Here is a 22,105-nt window from a genome sequence, read left to right on the forward strand (position 1 = left end):
CAATTCTTTGCAATATGATTCAGGATAGATGCCAGATAAGAATATTGATCAGATATTGTTAGGGTGGGGGGCTCCCCATAACGTGGGGCTCCCTATCCTGAGAATACCAGCCTGCAGCCCTGTGGCTTTACCATGGCTGGTATTAAAATTGGGGGGAACCGCACGCAGTTTTTTTTTATAAATTATTATTTTTTTTTTTTACTGCATTATATAGACCCGCCCACCGGCAGCTGTGATTGGTTGCAGTTAGACAGCTGTCACTCAGCGGTGGGGGCGTGTCTGGCTGCATCCAATCATAGGCGCCGGTGGGTTGGGAAAGCAGGGAATACGAGATTGAATAATGAGCGGCCAGATTTTTCAAAAGAGGAGAAGCCGCCGGAGCAGTATGAACGTCGTGCAGCGCCGCACCGGTGATCAGGGATCAGTCAGTATCGGAGAGGGGGAAGAGGGATAGACCGACATGGACAGAGAGAGAGAGACAGACTGAGAGAGAGAATAGAAACCGAGAGGGAGAGACCGACTGACATTAATCGCATGTTTCTCAAAACACTGGAAATGAGTGAGGTCTCACAATGTCGGTCCATCTCTATAATTGACCGACATTGTGAGACCTCACTCATTTCCAGTGTTTTGAGAAACATGCGATTAATGTATTTAGAAAAACGAATGTCACTAGGATGGTGTGAGTGCCGGTCCGTGTGACATGCTTTTTTTTTTTTCACGCTCCCATAGAGTTGCATTGGAGAGACTCGCGCGAGAAACTCTCCAAAACGCAGCCTGCTGCGATTTTTCTCAGTCCGATTTGGACTGAGAAAAAAATAGCATATGGGAGCTGCCTCATTGTTTAACATGTGTCCGAGTGCAATGCGAGAATTTCTTGCATTGCACTACTGCGAGAAAATTGCAAGTGAGAAGCCGGCCTAACAGTTACAGCAATATTGGACTGCATGTATTCATTAATCACAGTGTGCTGATGCATATCATGTATGTTGTATGTCTGTGTATCCACCACAAAGCATATTTGGACACCTGCAAATTAATTTAGTACTACAAGTGTGCAGGCCCAATTTTTCTTAACAGGTTTTTTTCGACCTTGTTGACTATTTACAACAAAATGTTTGATTTTTTTGTGATCACACCCCAATATCTCTATAATTTCAAGACTGTTGGATTCCTATAAGACTTAGCAACGTTTGACTTTTCAGAATCCATAAAATCTCTTTTTTTTGCCCAGTTTTGAGAAGCTGACTTAAGCGGGCTTTATACACTGCGATATCGGTCCCGATATCGCTAGTGTGGGTACCCGCCCCCATCTGTTGTGCGACACGGGCAAATCGCTGCCCGTGCCGCACAACATCGCCCAGACCCGTCACACATACTTACCTGCCCGGCGACATCGCTATGACCGGCGAACCGCCTCCTTTCTAAGGGGGCGGTCCGTTCGGCGTCACAGCGACGTCACTGAGCGGCCGCCCAATAGAAGCGGAGATGAGCGGGACGAACATCCCGCCCACCTCCTTCCCTCCGCATAGCGGCCGGGAGGCAGGTAAGGAGAGCTTCCTCGTTCCTGCGGTGTCACACAGAGCGATGTGTGCTGCCGCAGGAACGAGGAACAACCTCGTTACTGCTGCAGTAACGATTTTTGAGAATGGACCCCCATGTCACCGATGAGCGATTTTGCACGTTTTTGCAACAATGCAAAATCGCTCATAGGTGTCATACGCAACGGCATCGCTAATGCGGCCGGATGTGCGTCACCAATTCCGTGACCCCAACGAGTTCGCATTAGCGATGTCGTAGCGTGTAAAGCCCCCTTAAGGCTATAGCGTGTAAAGCCCCCTTAAGGCTATGTGCGCACGCTGCATGTGACCACAAAGATGCACGTTTTCGTCTCAACAAAATGCACCCTCGGCATCCATTTTTTACCACGTTTTACTGCGTTTTTTATCGTGTTTTTGCCCAGTGTGTTTTTTAAGTCAAATCTATTGACTGGAAGGGCTCAAAAACGCAGAAAGAATTGACATGCTGCATCTTTATGGTCACCACAAAGATGCAACCAACAAAAGCTGCAATGTGGACAGAAAAACTGAAATCTCATAGAATTTGCTGGGGAAGGAAATGCATGCAGTTTAGGTAGCAAAACTGCACCCAAAAAACGTGCACAAATGCGGTAAAAAATGCAGAGTGCGCACAAGGCCTTAGAATTCTGTACACATTGATAAAGGATGGGGGTGTATCCTTAGGTCACACAAGTGCTCATTACTCAAATACACATTAACTGATATGCTTCATCCAATAAGGATTCATGTATATACAGCTTGGAGTTGGAAAATCTAGATAAAAATGATATGGTCAAAATACTCACTTGCCTAATAATTGTGCACACAATGTAGTCCACATACTATAACATCTAGAAAGAAGTCTTTCGAGATAAATAATAGTTTCTATGCACCGAGGAAGCAGTAATACCCACACAGTTTTCAGCCCCCTCAGTATCCCCCACACTGTATGATGCCCGTACAGAAGTACCCACACTGTCCCCCCACATGTTCTATTAAAATAAAAATATCATATACTCTCCTAGCCATGGATCTTGGGGAGTCCACAGAGGGCGACAAGACGCGGGCAGACCATCATAGTGATGTCATCATGCCAGGTCACTCACAGGACATCAGAGGCCCGGCGTGATGATGTCATCACATTGCACATATACACATCCCCTGGGGTACTTCAAATCCTATAGCTTGGAGTTAGAAAAGATACATATAAAACATAATGAGGTTAAAATCCTCATTTGCTTAATAATTCTGCACAGTGTATGTGCCAAAGTGCATCAAAGAAATTGCAGATGTTGTTGATAGGTTTACTCTCAGAATAAGGACCCATTAGCATAAAACAAAGGGCTACATAATCAATCCAATTGTATGCCTACCTTACAACAGTGGTTGTCAGCTCCCCAGCCAATTAAAGGGAATCTGTCACCAGGTTTTTGCCACCTAATCTGAGAGCAGCATAATGTAGAGACAGAGACCCTGATTCTAGCTCTGTGTATTTCACTCGGCTGCTTGCTGTAGTTTCAATGAAATTCCGGTTTTGTCTGCAGGAGATTATCAATAGTGAACCTGCTGCCATGTAGTCTTCCATATTCATGAGCTCTGTATAATACCTCCACAACTAATTAGCAGCTTTCTGCCTATTCTCAGTGTACACAGAAAGCTGCCAATCAGTGATATGGGGTGCGGTTATCAAAGCTCAATATTCAGAGAACTGCTAGCTCTGAAGCAGATGAAGCCTTGATTTTATCAAAATGACAGCAATCAGCAAAGTAAGTGATACATTGTTCGAATCAGGATCTCTGCCCCTACATCATGCTGATCTCACAGTAGAAAAAAACATATTAAAAGATTCCCTTGGAGCATATTGACAGATAAATTCATAATAGACCATGATGCTCTGTAGATTACTGTCAATTGAATATTTGTTTTGGCTAGTAGCAATTCCTCCTAACAACCTCTTTACTCATACACTTGGCCAAGTGTGTATCTGTACTCAAATAGGAATAGAGAGTAAGGGTGGCTTTACACGCTGCGACATCACTAGCCGATGCTAGCGATGGCGAGCGTGAAAGCACCCGCCCCTATCGTTATGCCGATATGTGAAGATTGCTGCCGTAGCAAACATTATCGCTACGGCACCATCACACGTACCTACCTGCTTGGCGACGTCGCTGTGACCAACGAACCGCCTCCTTTCTAAGGGGGCGGTTCATTCGGCGTAACATTTACGTAACTAAGCGGCCGACCAATCAAAGCGGAGGGGAGGAGATGAGCGGGACGAACATCCCGCCCACCTTCTTCATTAATCATTGCTGGCGTGTGGCAGGTAAGGAGAGGTTCCTCGTTCCTGAGGCGTCACACGTAGCGATGTGTGCTGCCGCAGGGACGAGAATCAACTTCGCCCAAGCGACAGCAGCGATAATTGGGAATGGACCCCCATGTCAACGAGGAGCGATTGACGTTTTTGCAACAATCCAAAATTGCTCCTAGGAGTCAAACACAACGAGATCGCTACAGCGGCCGGATGTGCGTCACAAAATCCGTGACCCCAACGAGATCGGTGTAGCGATCTCGTAGCGTTTAAAGCCCGCTTAAGGGGTACTTTGCACACTACGACATCGCAAGCCGATGCTTGTGATGCCGAGCGTGATAGTCCCCGTCCCCGTCGCAGCAGCAATATCTTGTGATCGCTGCCGTAGCGAACATTATCACTACGGCAGCTTCACATGCACTCACCTGCCCTGCGATGTCGCTAGGGCTGGTGACCCGCCTCCTTCCTAAGGGGACGGGTCGTGCGGCGTTACAGCGACGTCACACGGCAGTCGGCCAATAGAAGCGGAGGGGCGGAGATGAGCGGGACGTAAACATCCCGCCCACCTTTTTCCTTCCGCATAGCCGGCGTGAGCCGCGGTGACGCAGGTAGGAGACGTTCCTCGCTCCTGCGGCTTCTCACACAGGAACGTGGAACAACGTCGTACCGTTGCTGCAGCTAAATTATAGAAATGTCGGACACTACACCGATGATACGATAATGACGCTTTTGCGCTTGTTAATCGTATCTTAAAGGATTTACACACTACAATATCGACTGCGACGCCGGATGTGCGTCATTTTCGATTTGACCCCACCGACATCGCACCTGCGAAATCGTAGTGTGCAAAGTACCCCTTAGTCCCTGCCAGACCCCTTTAATATGCACAAATCACTTATGTTAACTAAGCCAGTATTCGAGCACTATAATTCCATACCCTATAACCAATGTTATTGACTATAATGGGTAAAAGCATTTAATACCATGAAATAATTTTCTATAAAGTAAGTAATAACTTTAGGATCTCTTAAAATCTCCTGTTTTGTTTGAAAAGTAACATTGGTTTATTAATCTTTACAGCTTGGACTGACTATAGCCGTTCGATACAGTCACAGGTAAGAAATGATTACTTCTTGCTAATCTAAGATAGTCTTGTATATACAATTTATAGTGTTTCTTTCTTTAAATAGAATGATATATCCATCTTTGTTAGCGTTTTCAATCAATTGCTAATGTTGCCGTGCAATGGCTAAAGCCCACCATACCCATTAGATGGCTGTCGAGCCAACAATGTCTGCCATCTCTGCCGAATCTCCGATATACAGCAGCGCTCGTTTAGCCTTGTGTTCTCTGAGATGTAAATACACTGCCAATCATGATTGAAATTATAACTGGAACATCAGCTACAGAGAGAAAAAGAAATTATATTCTCCCTGCACCCGTTCACTTCTTGTCATCGGGTGGTGCATGGAAATGTTACAGTCACTGCTCGCTACACAATGAGCACGCTGTGATCACTCCCCTGCGCAGCATACAGTATATGTAGGCAGTCAGTTAAGATGCAGAAGGAGTGATTACAGCTGTATAAATAAATAATCCCTTTGATAGTAATACCTAGAATGTATCAATTTGTGCAGATGACTGAACAGCTCTGTTCACCAAAGCAGTTCCAGTTCAGGTGCTCATAGTGTCATGAACCACTGTAGACAAACATAGTAAGGTCGGGGCCACACGGGGATTACTGCGATCCCCTCGCATGACACTCGGCTCACACTGGCAGTACAGCAGAGCCGAGTGTCATGCGAGTGTCCCTGTGACTGAGGTCTGACCGTGCGAGCGGACCTCATCTGTGAAGAGCGGGCCGGAACTGAGAAGGGGAGGGCCGGCACTGAGGAAACTGAGGAGGGGAGGGAGGGATTTCTCTCCCTCTCTCCTCCGTTGCCAGCTATTGCCATTCTTGCACTGCACTCGCGGTACACTGGTGCACTGCGAGTGCAGTGGTGCGATTTTTCTCTCGCACCATACACTTGAATGGGTGAGAGAGAGAGAGAGTCTCGCATTACACTCGTAGCATGCTGCGATTGTTTTCTCGGTCCGATTAGGGCTGAGAAAATAATCGCTCATGTGCGCTGACACACAGGCCAGAATTGGTCCGAGTGGAATGCAATTTTTTTTTTTTTATCGCACTCCACTCGCACTGATTTTCATGCCGTGCGACTTAGGCCTAAAGCATGCTGAAGTCCAGCGATCTTGATCAACAGTACAGAAAGTAAATAATATGGTGGTCACTGGGCTAGATTGGCTTAAACATCTTCTTTGGTTTCATCTCAAGTGGTGTGGTTTGTACTTAACTTTTTAATAAACTGTTCTGTTAAAATACTTTATTTTACTAGTTTTTGTTAGTTTGGCAATATATTTAGCAATCTATGTATAGTATATAGCTAGTTGTACATTTTATGCTCACCACTTATTTTCACAGATATTGCCATTGCGGTAAATTAATAATGTCGGCAGCTATATTTAGTGTAATGCATAATAAGTAAATGTTACAATGATAGCACTAAGTTGGATGAATACAATTACTTTAAGCATTGCACGGTTATGAATTTTTGGAATATACTGTATTACTTTCTTTTACTTTCTTCTCCCCCAAACACTATGCAGCAGTTACAATGTCCAGTTCATTTTTATTTTGAAGCTCTTTTTAATTGCTCCACAGATCCCTAGACTATATTCAAACCGTCTATGAATGGGATTTGCTCTTCACAAGCCTCTCTGCTCCCCATCCCCATACGCAGAATGAGCAATTCCTGTACTCTGATTGTATAGCAGCAGTTGAAAGGAGATTCTAAAGGAGCATAAACCAGACATTGAAGTAACACTGCAGAGTAGTGTTTGGGAGAGAAGGGAGGAAAATAAAGTAATCAAGTATATTAATTACATAGATTTGTAAATTTGCAATTCTACTATAATAAGATAAAAAACGTTTACATTTTAAAGTTTGGGAAATAGAGTCAGGGCTAAAAAGAGACGAACACAATGGCTTATGAATTTTGTAGCTGAGAATAGGGTTATTATATAACTTGAAGAACAGATGTGTAAAAGGGCATCTCATAACAGATAATCTGACCCAGGTACTTAGTGTGATTTCTGCTTCTTATCCCACAGTATTTTGCAGGATATTTGTCACACAGTGTTTGTCTCTAAACTCGCGGAGTGTCATCGTAACATCAGACGCTGTTCAGACTACAGACTCTGTCACTCCTCACAATGCTTTCTCTGGTGCTTCTGAGTTAGACTCGGGCGTTGACCAGCGGTTTGCTCATTAGTGATTGGACTTGCAGGAGTTAATTTCTGATATCCTGGATAGGGGGGGGTTATTAGATCATGGCTGGTCGTGAGCAGGGTCAGACTGGCGGCTCAGACATCCTCACCATCAGAGGTAACCCTGAGATAAGGGATAGCCAAGGTCTCCCTAGTTTGAGGGCCAGTCTAGGAGTCCTGGCCCCTGCGCTCCCTCAATCACCGTGACATTATTACAATATATGGATAAGGGCAAAAGCCTGCCTGACTAACAACCTAATATGTATTTTTATTAACCTTTCTTCTGGTAACAAGTGATATATTTTCTCACAAGTACGACTTACATTTTTGTCAATTTCTGTTGTGTAAAAAAGGGACTGAATCCTACTACAACCTTGTTTGTTTATACATCATCTGTAGCCTTACCTCCTGATGTAATTAATGGAAAGAGGAACACAGTGCAGCAGTTTTTAAAATCCTTATTTTACACTAAATCTGAGCCCTTCCCTTGCCCAGTACTTATACATGCCCACACAGAAATATTGCTCTGAGGGAAGCCCATTAGTGGTCCCCTACAGTGCCCCCCACACACAATATAATTCCCCCACAGTACCTTCCCCTATACACAGTATCAGAATCCCCCACAATGCCTACCACACACAGTATGACGGCCCTCCCCAAACCTAACCACAAAGCCCCTTAGGCTATGTTCACACAGAGTGTTTTCTTGCATGTTTTTTTTTCCATTGATTTTATGCAAATGAATGCAAACAAAAAGCTGCTTTTCACAATACCAGCAAAATGTCTGAAATCCCAGAAATCTCCTGCTCACACATAGACACTTTTTTTTTCCTTATTGAAATGGAAAACTGTTATGTTTTTTAAAGAAGCAGCATGTCAGTTCTTTCAGCGTTTTTACTGCTTTATTCACCTTGAAAGCAATGAGAGTGAAGAAAACATAGCTGCCTTTTTTTTGCTGCTTTTATGGTGAATGAAACTAACTTCATTTACACATGTACTGTAGACAAATGACGCAGAAAAAGAAGACCGCAAAAAATGCAGCTTTTTTTACTGCCAAGATGTCAGGTTTTGCTGCAGAACATCTGCAGCAAAAACAGTGTGTCCATAGCCTTGCACAGTATGATGCCTACCCACACCACTGCTACATCAACCCACATCCAGCTCTGCTATATTAATACACACACAACTCTGCAACCTCAGCTGGCAACTAACCTGCTTCATTTCACCTTTTGTCAACAGGGCAGCACTTTCTCTTCTGGTCTACTCTGTCAACGGAGCATCACTGTAGATGTCACTATGAGGCCTAGGACACACTGCGAATAAAATTTAAAATTGGACGAGAGTAATGCGATAAAATAAATCGCATTCCACTCGGACCAATGTTACTCTATGGGGCCGTTCCGATCTGCGATTAGATACAAGTCTATGGGTGCAAGTGAAACATAGGGCTTCACTCAGATGACATCCGAGTGCAGTACGATATACACTTCAGCTGACAATGGAGGAGATGGAGAGTTTAATCCGTCCCTCTCCTTGCAGGATTGGATCACTGTATAAGGACACTTGGCTCACACTTGAGCCTCGGTTCCCGCTCGGCTGCATTAGCATATCACATCTGATGCTCTCGCTTTTGTGGCCCTAGCCTGATTGGCAGCCTACTACCTGCAGTTAGTTAGCTAGGAACCAGCTGTCAATCATCATGACATCATCAGGGAAACTCCTTCAACACAGAAAAGAAGGCGCTGCTCTATTGACATGATGTTAGCGGAATCGCTGACTGGAGCTCTGAGCCAACAGGAAAGATAGTTAGTTCTGAGAGCCATAGACAAATATAATAACAGTCCCTAATAACCCTCTTAAGTGAATTCCGTAAGTACGCTTCCTCATTCCTCAGTATCTTAGCAACCAGTAACCAAGCTTTGTTGGTGGTAAATGAGGGCGTCCTTTTTTTGCGGGTGCCATAGAATATCTCCGTGGATTTTGTGTGGACTCCCATAATATTTATTCCGAGTTGACCACCGTAAACTTATAGCTATATATACATTTATACAATGGGGTGGTGTTTTATCTGAAAGAGATCCTCAAGGTTTTATTTCTTGTACTCCTGTTTGTACAATCTCAATACACTTCTGCAACAATGGTTGTTAGTTATGAGAAATGAGAAGCAGATATCGTCTTTGTGCAGCCACTGATGGCTGACATTGGCTCTTATCTTGTTGGTTATTTCACTGGAAAGATATGCAATGAAATAGATGTATACAAACTACTATTTTCCATTGGTAGAAAAAGAAGAAGCGGACTTTAAGGTTCTGAGTTAAGCCTGATAAATGCAATGAAAGCAAAGCTGTAAATTGCCAGGAAATTGTTCCACATTAAGAGTAGAGAAGAGCCACTTTATTTTCTTCTCTTTCTGTAAGTGAGACGTAGGCAGCTCGATAACAATTTAGCTATGATACATGTTTACCAAATGTACTTTTTTTTTTTTTTCGAAACACCCACGTATCAGGAAGTCTATCCCCAGTATGTGGGTGGCGGGGGCCTACATGAGATCTTATCAAGAAAGGTGATTCTGGGGATACCAAGTGACTACCAAGGTGGTTTTCTCAGATGAAAGCCGACAAATAAGAAATGGAACAAAAAACAATTATCTAAGAAAAATCAGTCATTTGCATGCAAGCTTACAAGATGTGAATATTGTCGTAGTAGGATGCTCATACCTGTATTGGGGCCTGACACTAGTGCCGATTGTCATGCTTGGGTTTCGCTGTATGACAGTAATAAGCACATATTGCTCAGGGTTGTGTCATCATTACTTCAAAAGAAAGGAAAATAAAACTTTCACATAGGTAAAAAATAGCAATTTTTGGTAAATGACACAAACTGCGAGTGCTAACAAAGAAGATTGTCAGCATACATGCCGCTTTATATTGTGCGTCTGCTCTAATTCCCACATCGGTGCATCCAAGTTAAAGGGGTATTCCCATCTCCAAGATCCTATCCCAATATGTAGTACATGTAATATTACTAATAATGTAAGCAAATGCATCCAATTAAGAATGTAGTATAGTTCTCCTGATATATGTGCAGGGCATTGCAGCTTAGGTATCCAAGGTTATGACCAAAAGCAACTGTCACCATATGAGTGGTCGTAATCATAGATACCTAAGCTGCAATGCCCTGCACATGAGGTAAGAGATATAGCTATATCAGGAGAGGTATTTGCTATTATTTATTATTATTATTATTGTGAGGCAAATCCCGGGATATGAAGATGAATTATGACTTCCAGTCATAATCGCTCATCACTCCCTGGCAGTGCCCCCCTCCCTTCTTGTTCTCAATGTCCAGCATCTGTGAAGGTGTTACACCTCCATGGCCATCTCCTGTGATATGGAGATGAGATGATGTGGGAACAATGGACACAGGAGGACTCCCTGCCGTGACCCTGTGGTAGGAGCTGCTATCTAATTAGCAAGCTTGGAAGTATCCAGACAGAACGACTCCAGTAAAAAATGGTTCATATCTCGCAAGCCATATTTCCGATAAATATGGCAACCATAAAAATGGTGTCTCCGCATGCGGACGATGCTGGCACACCCTTTTTATGGGAGCGGGAGCTTGGGAAATACCCCAGGCGTGATATCAGCCAATGTGGAACTAGTAGACGAGTCATGAGTCCTCTCGTTCTGTAGCTAAATTCATAGCTGTCACAATGAGAGCGTCGGCGTCCGCCTACGACGCTCCCAGGCCAAGTTATGGCCATATTCCATGTTGTGGATTTTGTCCATAACTCCAGCCAGGGGTGGAGCAGTGCTCCCTCTGAGGTCACTAAGGTAGGAGGGGACCTGGATTTGCCCAGGTTGATAACCCTACTTCGGCCATTTTCCAGGGTTCTTTCGCTGGGGGTCACGTGTAGGAAACATCTGTGGGAGTTCCTGGAAACCTGGCCTACAGCGCCCCCCTGTGGCCAGACGCACAAGGTAACTGCGGGAACTGTGTATGCCTGTTTGTAAACCATGCTTTATCTGTAACTGTACTCTGACATATGTATATTCTGTAGATTCCCTATTGTATATATTGTAGTTTCTAGTGTGGCTTTAGGCTGATTAAATTATATAATTAATCTTGGGCTGTTCTGTTATCTCGATCTTGAATCCCACGTCTGTGTGTTCGGCTAATAGTTACCGTGAAGCGGTTGGTGGCAGCGAGTTGTGCCAAGGATTATTGTGGGGAGGCCAGTGAGATTCGGGGAGGTTTTATATATTCCGCCCGCGGAGGTCGGGGGAATATATACCCTACTCTCACCGGGGACCCTTCAATAATCGGCATAAGTAGTATAGCGGCCTCCTTGCTTATTGTCGGGCAATTCCATAATTGGCCTGACTATAAGAGGGGCGCTAGAGAGCGCGTCACGTGCTCTGTCTGTCGGTCGGGAGGTATAAAGGAGGGGTGACCCCCACTTGTTACCCCCCGATTGTGACGTACTGGCAGCCAGCGCGGGGGATTTCTGAGTGACCCCCCCGGTGGTTTGTGACATATTGGTGGCAGCGGTGGGATCGAGATAATAGTGTGTGTGAGTGTGAGACCCATACTCCCAGACACTAAAGACTGCCTGCAGCAGCTGTGGCTGCTGGGGTCTTCAGACTAGCTCAACACTAGAGTGTCAGAGTGCAGATACTGTAAGGTGTGTGGAGGCATCAGGTGTCAGTTCTGTGTCAGTGACCAAAAGTCTGCAAGAATGGCTGATGGCACCAGGAGCAGAGCTAGGCAACTGGCCAATGCTAAAGCAGGAGCCGAAGAGAGGGAGGACGGTGCTGTGGACAGTAATGAGGAGGTTGCCCACGAGTCCTCCAGGAGCTCGACGCCAGAAAACCGCTCTGCAGAGGACATCGCACAACCTGGCACTGCTGGACAAAATGAGGAGGAGCTCGCCCAAGGGTCCTCAACGAGCCAGATGCCAGCCCTCCGCTCTGCAATGGACAGTGAATCACCTGGCTCTGCAGCGTGCCGCAGATCACCACTTGCCAATCCCTCCGGCCTGAGAGGTGCAGAGGCCCTCCTTCAAGCTGCCTTGGCCAGGCTTATGGCTGGAGACCGGGATACCTACGAGATACTCATGGCCGAGCGTGGGCGACAGGCAGCGCGTGACGCTGAGGCTGCGGAGCGGCAAGCAGCGCGTGACGCTGAGGCTGCGGAACGGCAAGCAGCGCGTGAGGCTGCGGAGCGGCAGGCAGCGCGTGAAGAGCGAGAGCGACAGGCAGACCGTGACTACCAGCTGCAGCTAGCTCAGCTCCGGCCCTCAGCCACATGTGACCTTCAAAACACCAAACTTCCAAAGGTCCGTGTTGAGGACTTCCCAGTGCTGGAGAAGGATGGAGACTTGGACTCTTTCCTGACTGCTTTTGAACGGACTTGCTTGCAGCACCATCTGGACAAGGATCAGTGGGCCAAATACCTGACCCCCCGTCTAAGGGGTAAGGCCCTGGATATCCTTGGGGACTTACCTGCTGAGGCAGATCAGGGCTACGACACCATCAAGCGGGCCCTGATCCAACAGTACAACCTCACTCCAGAGTCCTACCGCAAGAAGTTCCGGACCCTGCAAAAGGGACCAAAGGACTCCTGGGCTGACCACCGGCGGGCACTTGCCCGAGCTGCCGACCACTGGACCCAAGGCCTGCAGCTTTCCACCGGACCGGAGATCCTGGACTTGTTCATCACGGAGCAACTCTTGTGGAACTGCCCTGAGGATCTCCGCCAGTTCATCCGAGACCAGAAGCCAAAGGGGTCCACGGCTACTGCTGCCCTGGCCGATGACTACACCAACAATCGGGCTCCTGAGGCCAGGAGAGCAGCCACCAGCAGCACCTGGAGAGGGGGTAAGATGAACTCTGCGACTGCCCCACCTGCCCCTAGACTGCAGGGGGTGTCCCCCTCAACTCCCCTCTCCAGGCCCGTGGCAGAGCCAAGACGGTGCCACCAGTGCAACCTACCTGGACACTTCAAGGCCATGTGCCCTCAGCGTCCCAAGGCCCCGGCTCCGTCCCCGTCCCAAGGGCCGCCCAAGGTGTATTGTGTGGGTGGGGGTGGTGGTAGGTCCCTGGACAGCTTCCAACCTGTCACCGTCGGCCGGTCTGTGACCATAGGACTGCGAGACAGCGCCTCGGAGGTGACTCTGGTGCGGCCTGAGATGGTGTCCCCCCAAGACTTGATCCCTGGAAAAACCCTCGCTGTCTCCGGGATTGGAGGCATTGACCCGGCGCTGCCTGTTGCTGACATTTATGTGGACTGGGGCGCAGGGCGAGGGGTGAGGGAGGTGGGGGTAACTGATCGGATCCCCGCAAACGTGCTACTTGGGACAGATGTGACAGGGGAGGGGGTCAGAGAAAGGTGTGACAATGCCTCTACAAGTAATCAGCTTGTGAGCTGGGATCTGCTGCCCTCTGCAGGGATAAGCAGAGAGCAGGGTGCTGCAGGGGGAGGACCAGTGTGTGGGGTGGGGGCTACCACAGCAAATGTGGGGTCCCCAGAGATTTCACAGCGGGGTTCTGTTGCTGCAGGAGGGGAACAGGCAGGTGAGATTGGGGCCGGTCCAGGAGCGGAAGTGCTCCCAGGTAAGATCTCGGTGCATGGTTCCCCCACAACCGGGGTGTCAGGAAGCCAGGTCGGTCTGCCTGAACCGGCGACTTGGTCAGGAACGGAGGAGGAGCAGGCACGACCCACGGTCGCAGCGGCTGTGGCCGCTGTCACCCGCAGTGGGAGTGCTGGAAGCCAAGGGGCCTCCCGGAGGTCCGATAGCTCTTCCCCTTCTGACCAAGGGGCAGCCGAGTCAGGTGGAGGCCAGGACACAGGTCCCGGGGTACTGACCGAAGATGTGACAGTCTCGTCGATTCTGGCCACATCTAGTCAGGGGTTTCAGGCAGCGTTAGAAGCTGACGACAGCCTGAAAGCTCTTAAGGAGCAGGCGGCACAGCCTCCCTCGGACTCGGACCCGGAGCGAGTGGTCTGGGACCAAGGACGGCTGTACCGGGCCACGGTCCAGCAGGGTTCACCGGAGGCGTGGCCCAGGGACCGACAGTTGGTGGTACCCTATCCGTTCCGGACGGAGTTGTTGCGGATCGCACATGAGATTCCGATGGCCGGACACCTAGGGATCGCTAAGACCAAGGCCAGGTTAAACCAGCATTTCTACTGGCCAAAAATGGGGGCCGATGTGGCTGCCTACTGCCGTTCGTGTGAAACCTGTCAGAGAGTGGGGAAGGCGGGGCCACGCCCCAAAGCCCCACTGGTATCTCTGCCCATCATCGATGAGCCTTTCAGGAGGGTGGCTGTGGATCTGGTCGGCCCGCTGGCCATCCCCAGCAGCTCCGGGAAACGCTTCATACTGACGGTAGTGGACTATGCCACCCGGTACCCAGAAGCAGTGGCCTTGTCGTCCATTCGGGCTGACAAGGTGGCCACCGCATTGCTGGAGATTTTCTCCCGAGTGGGTTTTCCCCAGGAAATGCTCACTGACCGGGGGACCCAATTCATGTCCCAGCTGATGGAGGCCCTCTGTAAGCAAGTCCAGGTGTGACATCTGGTGGCCAGCCCGTACCATCCACAGACTAATGGCCTGTGCGAGCGGTTCAATGGCACCTTAAAGCAGATGCTTAAGATGTTGGTCGACTCCCATGGGCGTGACTGGGAGCGGTATCTCCCACACCTGTTATTTGCTTACCGGGAGGTTCCACAGGCCTCAACAGGATTCTCACCGTTTGAGCTCCTGTACGGGCGACGTGTGCGGGGCCCCCTGGCTCTGGTGAAAGAGGCTTGGGAAGGGGATTTGGCCACCCCTGGAGTGTCGGTTATCGAGTATGTCATGCGCTTCCGGGACAAAATGCAGGCCTTGACGCAACTGGTACACGACAATATGGCTCAAGCCCAGGCCGATCAGAAGCGTTGGTACGACCAGAACGCTTGTGAGAGGACCTACCAAGTGGGTCAAAAGGTGTGGGTACTGGTCCCCGTACCACAGGACAAGCTTCAGGCAGCCTGGGAAGGCCCATACCTCGTGTACCAGCAGCTCAACCCTGTGACGTACCTGGTCACCCTGGACCCTGCCCTTGGAAGGCGGAAGCCCTTCCATGTGAACATGATGAAGGCACATCATGAGCGGGAGGCATGTGCGCTCCCCGTGTGCAACCTGCCCGAGGAGGGAGAAGCGGAAACCCTCTTGGATATGCTAGCCCAGGTTAGGGCAGGCGGATCCATTGAGGATGTGGAGGTTGGCCACCAGCTCTTGGAGGACCAACGGTCCCAGCTGTGGGCCACCCTACACCCCTTCCGGGGGTTGTTTACCAACCAGCCCGGAAGGACTAACTTGGCTGTCCATCACGTGGACACTGGGGATCATCCCCCGATCCGGCGTTCAGCATATCGGGTCTCCCTGGAGGTGCAGCAACACATGCGCCAGGAGATTGACGAGATGCTGAAGCTGGGGGTGATCCAGGCATCCAACAGCGCTTGGGCCTCGCCTGTAGTCCTCGTCCCTAAGAAGGACCGAACCACTCGGTTCTGCGTGGACTACAGGGGGCTCAATGCTGTCACGGTCGCCGATGCGTACCCAATGCCACGCATCGATGACCTGCTCGATCAGTTGGCCGGGGCTCAGTACCTGACCATCATGGATCTGAGCCGGGGATATTGGCAGATCCCCCTGACTCGCAAGGCCAGGGAACGCTCTGCCTTTATTACCCCATTTGGACTGTACGAGTCCACGGTGATGCCATTCGGGATGAGGAATGCCCCTGCCACTTTCCAGCGGATGGTCAACACCCTGCTCAAGGGACTTGAAGGGTACGCGGCCGCGTACCTGGATGACATTGCCGTCTTCAGTCCCACCTGGGAAGATCACCTAGAGCATCTAGCACAGGTGCTCAGGCGGATCCACCAGGCAGGTTTGACCATCAAGCCGGGAAAGTGTCAGCTGGCCATGAGCGAGGTCCAGTACCTCGGTCACCGGGTAGGTGGGAGAACACTGAAGCCCGAGCCTGAGAAAGTGGAGGCCATCGCATCCTGGCCCACCCCCAGGACCAAGAAGCAGGTGATGTCCTTCTTGGGGACCGCCGGGTACTATAGGAGGTTTGTTCCACGCTATAGTAGCCTGGCAAAGCCCTTGACGGACCTCACCAAGAAGAAGCTGCCCTCTGCAGTCGATTGGACAATGGACTGCGAGACAGCCTTCCAGGCCCTAAAGGACGCCCTGTCCAGCCCGCCCGTGCTACAGGCAGCCGACTTCACGCGGCCGTTTGTAGTACAGACCGACGCCAGTGACTTCGGCCTCGGTGCGGTGCTCAGCCAGGTGGACTCTGCGAGCCAAGAGCACCCAGTCTTGTACCTGAGCAGGAAGCTGTTACCAAGGGAAGTGGCCTATTCCACGATGGAGAAGGAGTGCCTGGCCATAGTGTGGGCCCTGCAGCGTCTGCAACCCTATCTATACGGGCGCCACTTCATCGTGGAGACGGACCACAATCCCCTCAGCTGGTTGCACACCGTCTCTGGGACGAATGGGCGATTGTTGCGATGGAGCCTTGCGCTCCAGCAATACAACTTCACCATTCGCCACAAAAGGGGCCGTGACCACGGTAACGCAGACGGGCTGTCCCGACAAGGAGAGGTCGCGGACGGGCGCACGGGGGAACACCGGAGTGTGCTGCCCCCTAGCGCCCTCAAAAGGGGGGAGGTGTGAGGCAAATCCCGGGATATGAAGATGAATTATGACTTCCAGTCATAATCGCTCATCACTCCCTGGCAGTGCCCCCCTCCCTTCTTGTTCTCAATGTCCAGCATCTGTGAAGGTGTTAGGGTACCTTCACACTTAGCGATGCAGCAGCGATCCGACCAGCGATCTGACCTGGTCAGGATCGCTGCTGCATCGCTACATGGTCGCTGGTGAGCTGTCAAACAGGCAGATCTCACCAGCGACCAGTGAACAGCCCCCAGCCAGCAGCGACGTGCAAGCGACGCTGCGCTTGCACGGAGCTGCCGTCTGGAAGCTGCGGAGACTGGTAACTAAGGTAAACATCGGGTATGGTTACCCGATGTTTACATTAGTTACCAGCGCACAGCTGTGTGTGCAGGGAGCAGGGAGCCGCGCACACTGAGCGCTGGCTCCTTGCTCTCCTACCATAGCTACAGTACACATCGGGTTAATTAACCCGATGTGTAATGCAGCTACATGTGCAGAGAGCAGGGAGCCGCGCACACTGCTTAGCGCTGGCTCCTTGCTCTCCTAGCTGCTGTACACATCGGGTTAATTAACCCGATGTGTACAGCAGCTACATGTGCAGAGAGCCGGAGCCGGCAGCACAGGCAGCGTGAGAGCTGCAGATGCTGGTAACTAAGGTAAATATCGGGTAACCACCTTGGTTACCCGATGTTTATCTTGGATACAGCTTACCTCAGCTGTCAGATGCCGGCTCCTGCTCCCTGCTCGCTTCATTTGTCGCTCTCTTGCTGTCACACACAGCGATCTGTGTGTCACAGCAGGAGAGCGGCTTTGAAGAAAACGAACCAGGGCTGTGTGTAACGAGCAGCGATCTCGCAGCAGGGGCCAGATCGCTGCTCAGTGTCACACACAGCGAGATCGCTAATGAGGTCACTGCTGCGTCACAAAAACCGTGACTCAGCAGCGATCTCGGCAGCGAGCTCGCTGTGTGTGAAGCACCCCTTACACCTCCATGGCCATCTCCTGTGATATGGAGATGAGATGATGTGGGAACAATGGACACAGGAGGACTCCCTGCCGTGACCCTGTGGTAGGAGCTGCTATCTAATTAGCAAGCTTGGAAGTATCCAGACAGAACGACTCCAGTAAAAAATGGTTCATATCTCGCAAGCCATATTTCCGATAAATATGGCAACCATAAAAATGGTGTCTCCGCATGCGGACGATGCTGGCACACCCTTTTTATGGGAGCGGGAGCTTGGGAAATACCCCAGGCGTGATATCAGCCAATGTGGAACTAGTAGACGAGTCATGAGTCCTCTCGTTCTGTAGCTAAATTCATAGCTGTCACAATGAGAGCGTCGGCGTCCGCCTACGACGCTCCCAGGCCAAGTTATGGCCATATTCCATGTTGTGGATTTTGTCCATAACTCCAGCCAGGGGTGGAGCAGTGCTCCCTCTGAGGTCACTAAGGTAGGAGGGGACCTGGATTTGCCCAGGTTGATAACCCTACTTCGGCCATTTTCCAGGGTTCTTTCGCTGGGGGTCACGTGTAGGAAACATCTGTGGGAGTTCCTGGAAACCTGGCCTACAGCGCCCCCCTGTGGCCAGACGCAACAAGGTAACTGCGGGAACTGTGTATGCCTGTTTGTAAACCATGCTTTATCTGTAACTGTACTCTGACATATGTATATTCTGTAGATTCCCTATTGTATATATTGTAGTTTCTAGTGTGGCTTTAGGCTGATTAAATTATATAATTAATCTTGGGCTGTTCTGTTATCTCGATCTTGAATCCCACGTCTGTGTGTTCGGCTAATAGTTACCGTGAAGCGGTTGGTGGCAGCGAGTTGTGCCAAGGATTATTGTGGGGAGGCCAGTGAGATTCGGGGAGGTTTTATATATTCCGCCCGCGGAGGTCGGGGGAATATATACCCTACTCTCACCGGGGACCCTTCAATAATCGGCATAAGTAGTATAGCGGCCTCCTTGCTTATTGTCGGGCAATTCCATAATTGGCCTGACTATAAGAGGGGCGCTAGAGAGCGCGTCACGTGCTCTGTCTGTCGGTCGGGAGGTATAAAGGAGGGGTGACCCCCACTTGTTACCCCCCGATTGTGACGTACTGGCAGCCAGCGCGGGGGATTTCTGAGTGACCCCCCCGGTGGTTTGTGACAATTATTATTATTATTATTACCATATATTGGGATAGGTTCTTGGAGATGGGAATACCCCTTTAAAGATATAATTGCTTGCAAGAGAATGTTTTATTTGGAAATGATAAAATAGGTTTTTGAGTTTAAGAAACGATTAAACAGGCGTCTGACTATATATCATATGGTCTGTTATAAGGTTACTGTAATTTTTTCTCTTACTCCATTTTCATATTTTTATGTAATATGATATGTAGAAGCTTAGATATCAATAGCATTATGCATCTACGGTAAGTGTTCTACATGCGCCTGTTTTCTTCTTGAGTCTCACTGAACAACATAGCCCAGCATGCCAGGTAGTTTACCAGGAGGCTATCAGTGTCTTATATCTTATTTAGTTGGTGTTGTCAGTGCTCACATGCATTATTTGTGTGTTGTGTAGAGGATTAACTCTACGCTTCAGCTTCAGATCTCATTATGTGTTCCCCAGACCCCCCACTTTTTAGTTCCGAGATTGTTGCCAGCTGTCGATATTATTCTAGACCCTATTGATGTGACAGCGTCACTAAACCTCTGTTCTGGCAGATCACACGGGTAATACTTGGGTCAGACTATTGGCAAGATGACAAGCACTGTCAAGCTAGAAAACACAATATAACTGCAGTACTTTTTATACCTAATGTGGCATAATCCTATTTGATATGTGTAATTATAGTTACCTATGATTATAGCTTACAAGCTATCAAAAGCTGAGGACCTATTTTTTTTTATTTTATTTTTTTTTTATTTTTGCACAACTGCACTCCAGGCTATGGACTATGGAGCAAACTGCAGCATAGTTCTGCTTATTTGCGTGTTACTACAATATGTGAACGAGGAGATTTTGGGACATCCCATTCTAAATCCATAGGTAATGATACGGTAATGGTCCCCACTTTGCAGCTAAAACAGCTTCCACTTGTCTAGGAAGACTTTCTACAAGACTTTGGAGCGTGTCTGTGTGAATTTTTCCCCATTCATCCAGAAAAGCATTTCTTGCATCAGACACTTACATGAAAACAGTGAAAAGGAAGAGGTTGGACCCAGCACCAATTCCAAAAATATATTAAAAATAAGTTGTCTTTTATTAATACATGATTAAAATTTTATTTGAAGACCATGATGAAAAATATATAGAACATAGAACTTAACGCGTTTCGGACTTCATAAATTTAAAAGCAAAAAAACTAGTCCTTAATCATAAGTGGTCTATGCATGGGAAGCAACGGACTTTATCATAAATGTCCAAAACCTGATTCAGCCATGAATTTCTTGAGATCCTATTTCCTGTTTCCATGTACAGCAATCTACATTAACCAGTATTCATGAACAAAAATCAAAAAATGCCCAGACAGCTAGAAGGAAACATGTAAAAAAAAAAAAAAAAAAAAGTCCTGATGTCTTCTAATTACATGTATAGCAGTAGCTGCTTGTGCACTTTTTTCAGAACTATAACTAGGGCTTATTTTTGTAGTGGGGCTTTATTTCAAGCATATGATACAAATCCTGAAAAATCATCCTAGGGCTTAGGCTATGTGCGCATCCTCTCAAAGATTACCGCACCCGCGGTAAAAAAACGCGGGAAACCGCACCCAAAAACCGCATGCGGTTTGCCGCGGTTTGCTGCGGTTTTACCGCGGTATTATTCGCGGTTTTGCCGCGTGCGGGTTGGGATGTGCTTTATTGCATTCAATGCAATAAAGCACATTGAAGAAAAAAAAAAAAAAATACATTTAATTCTGATAGTAGATAGACAGAAGAATAGATAGAGGGATAGATAGACAGACAGAAAGACAGACAGAGGGATAGATAGAGGACAGATCGCTGCATTTCCCACGGTCAGCAGTGAGTTCACATTACCGGCCGTGGGAAATGACCGGTAATTACCTCTGCTGTCTGCTGCATTCATTCAGCGCTGTGTCTGTGACAGTCGCGGCTGGATGGAAGCAGCGCAGGACGTCGGACCTGTGGATTACGCCGGAGCTTTGTTTCGGGGGGGTTAATAAAATGGTGAACGAGGCTTGTTGGTTTTATTTAAAATAAAGGATTTTTCGGTGTCTGTGTTTTATTCACTTTACTTACGGGTTGATCATGTCAGCTGTCTCATAGACGCTGCCATGATCAAGCCTGGAGTTAATGGCGGTGATCCACCACCATTAACCCCTTGTATTACCTTGCCACCAATGCTACACGGTGGCAAGAAGAGCCGAGGGACTTCCGGCTCCTGCGCTGATCATGTAGGACACAGGACGCCTGAGCTCTGTCATTCCCTGCAGCTCTGACATATATACCGGACATCCCACCAGCCTCCCCCGCTCCATACCACCGGTGAGTGAAGTTGCTGAATGCAGGGATGTTCATGGGGAGCCGTGGAGATAATCACTTGAAACAGCGCGGTGAACTTCGCTCTCCCCCTCCCTCTCAAGATCTGGCAGCGTGATAAAGATGGCGCCGGAGCCTGCCCTGCACTAACATCAGATCTGTACACAGAGAGCAGGACACAGCTTACCTTGCACTCACTCCCCCAGCACTAAACAGTTAACCGGCAGCAGAATAATAAATCTCCTGGAGTCCTGATAAGATATCAGCTGCAAACAACGCTACTCACAAGTTCTGCAAAGAGCAGAGTTAAAACACCGGGAATCCCTGGGCCCTTCCCCCATCTTGTCCAGACCTGTGCTTAACAAGCAGGTGCTGAATCTCTAGGCATACAGAATCAGTGCAAAGCTCTGGAGAAAGTGAAAGAAGCTGAAGGAGGGAAGTTTAAACATACATCCCTGCAAAGTTTCAGGACAGTGAGAATTCATATAACTCTGGCAGGGGGGAGAAAGGGGTGAAAGTAAGAATAAACAAAAGGGGGAGCAGAATCAAGATTTGTCTGACAACCCACACTAAATCAGTGTCAAAACTTGCGTCCCTTCATTCACTATTTGATGGAAAGATACCTGCTGCGTAGCAGCTCCAAAACACAAAATCCTCATACATCCAGCGTACAGTGTGAAAAAAAGATTGT

The 22,105-nt window shown here is 48.5% G+C and overlaps 1 protein-coding gene across 3 annotated transcripts in view; it reads left to right on the top strand.

Annotated features, from left to right (window-relative positions):
• ACOXL (acyl-CoA oxidase like) overlaps positions 1-22,105 on the top strand; it is a 483,610-nt gene that overhangs the window by 122,075 nt on the left and 339,430 nt on the right. For all 3 annotated transcript variants that reach the window (XM_075338173.1, XM_075338174.1, XM_075338175.1), the window contains exon 10: positions 4,948-4,982. In XM_075338173.1, the coding sequence (XP_075194288.1) occupies positions 4,948-4,982 (35 nt within the window). The remainder of the gene's footprint in view (positions 1-4,947; positions 4,983-22,105) is intronic.

The sequence above is a fragment of the Anomaloglossus baeobatrachus genome, chromosome 3, assembly GCF_048569485.1.
Source record: "Anomaloglossus baeobatrachus isolate aAnoBae1 chromosome 3, aAnoBae1.hap1, whole genome shotgun sequence".
NCBI lineage: Eukaryota > Metazoa > Chordata > Amphibia > Anura > Aromobatidae > Anomaloglossus > Anomaloglossus baeobatrachus.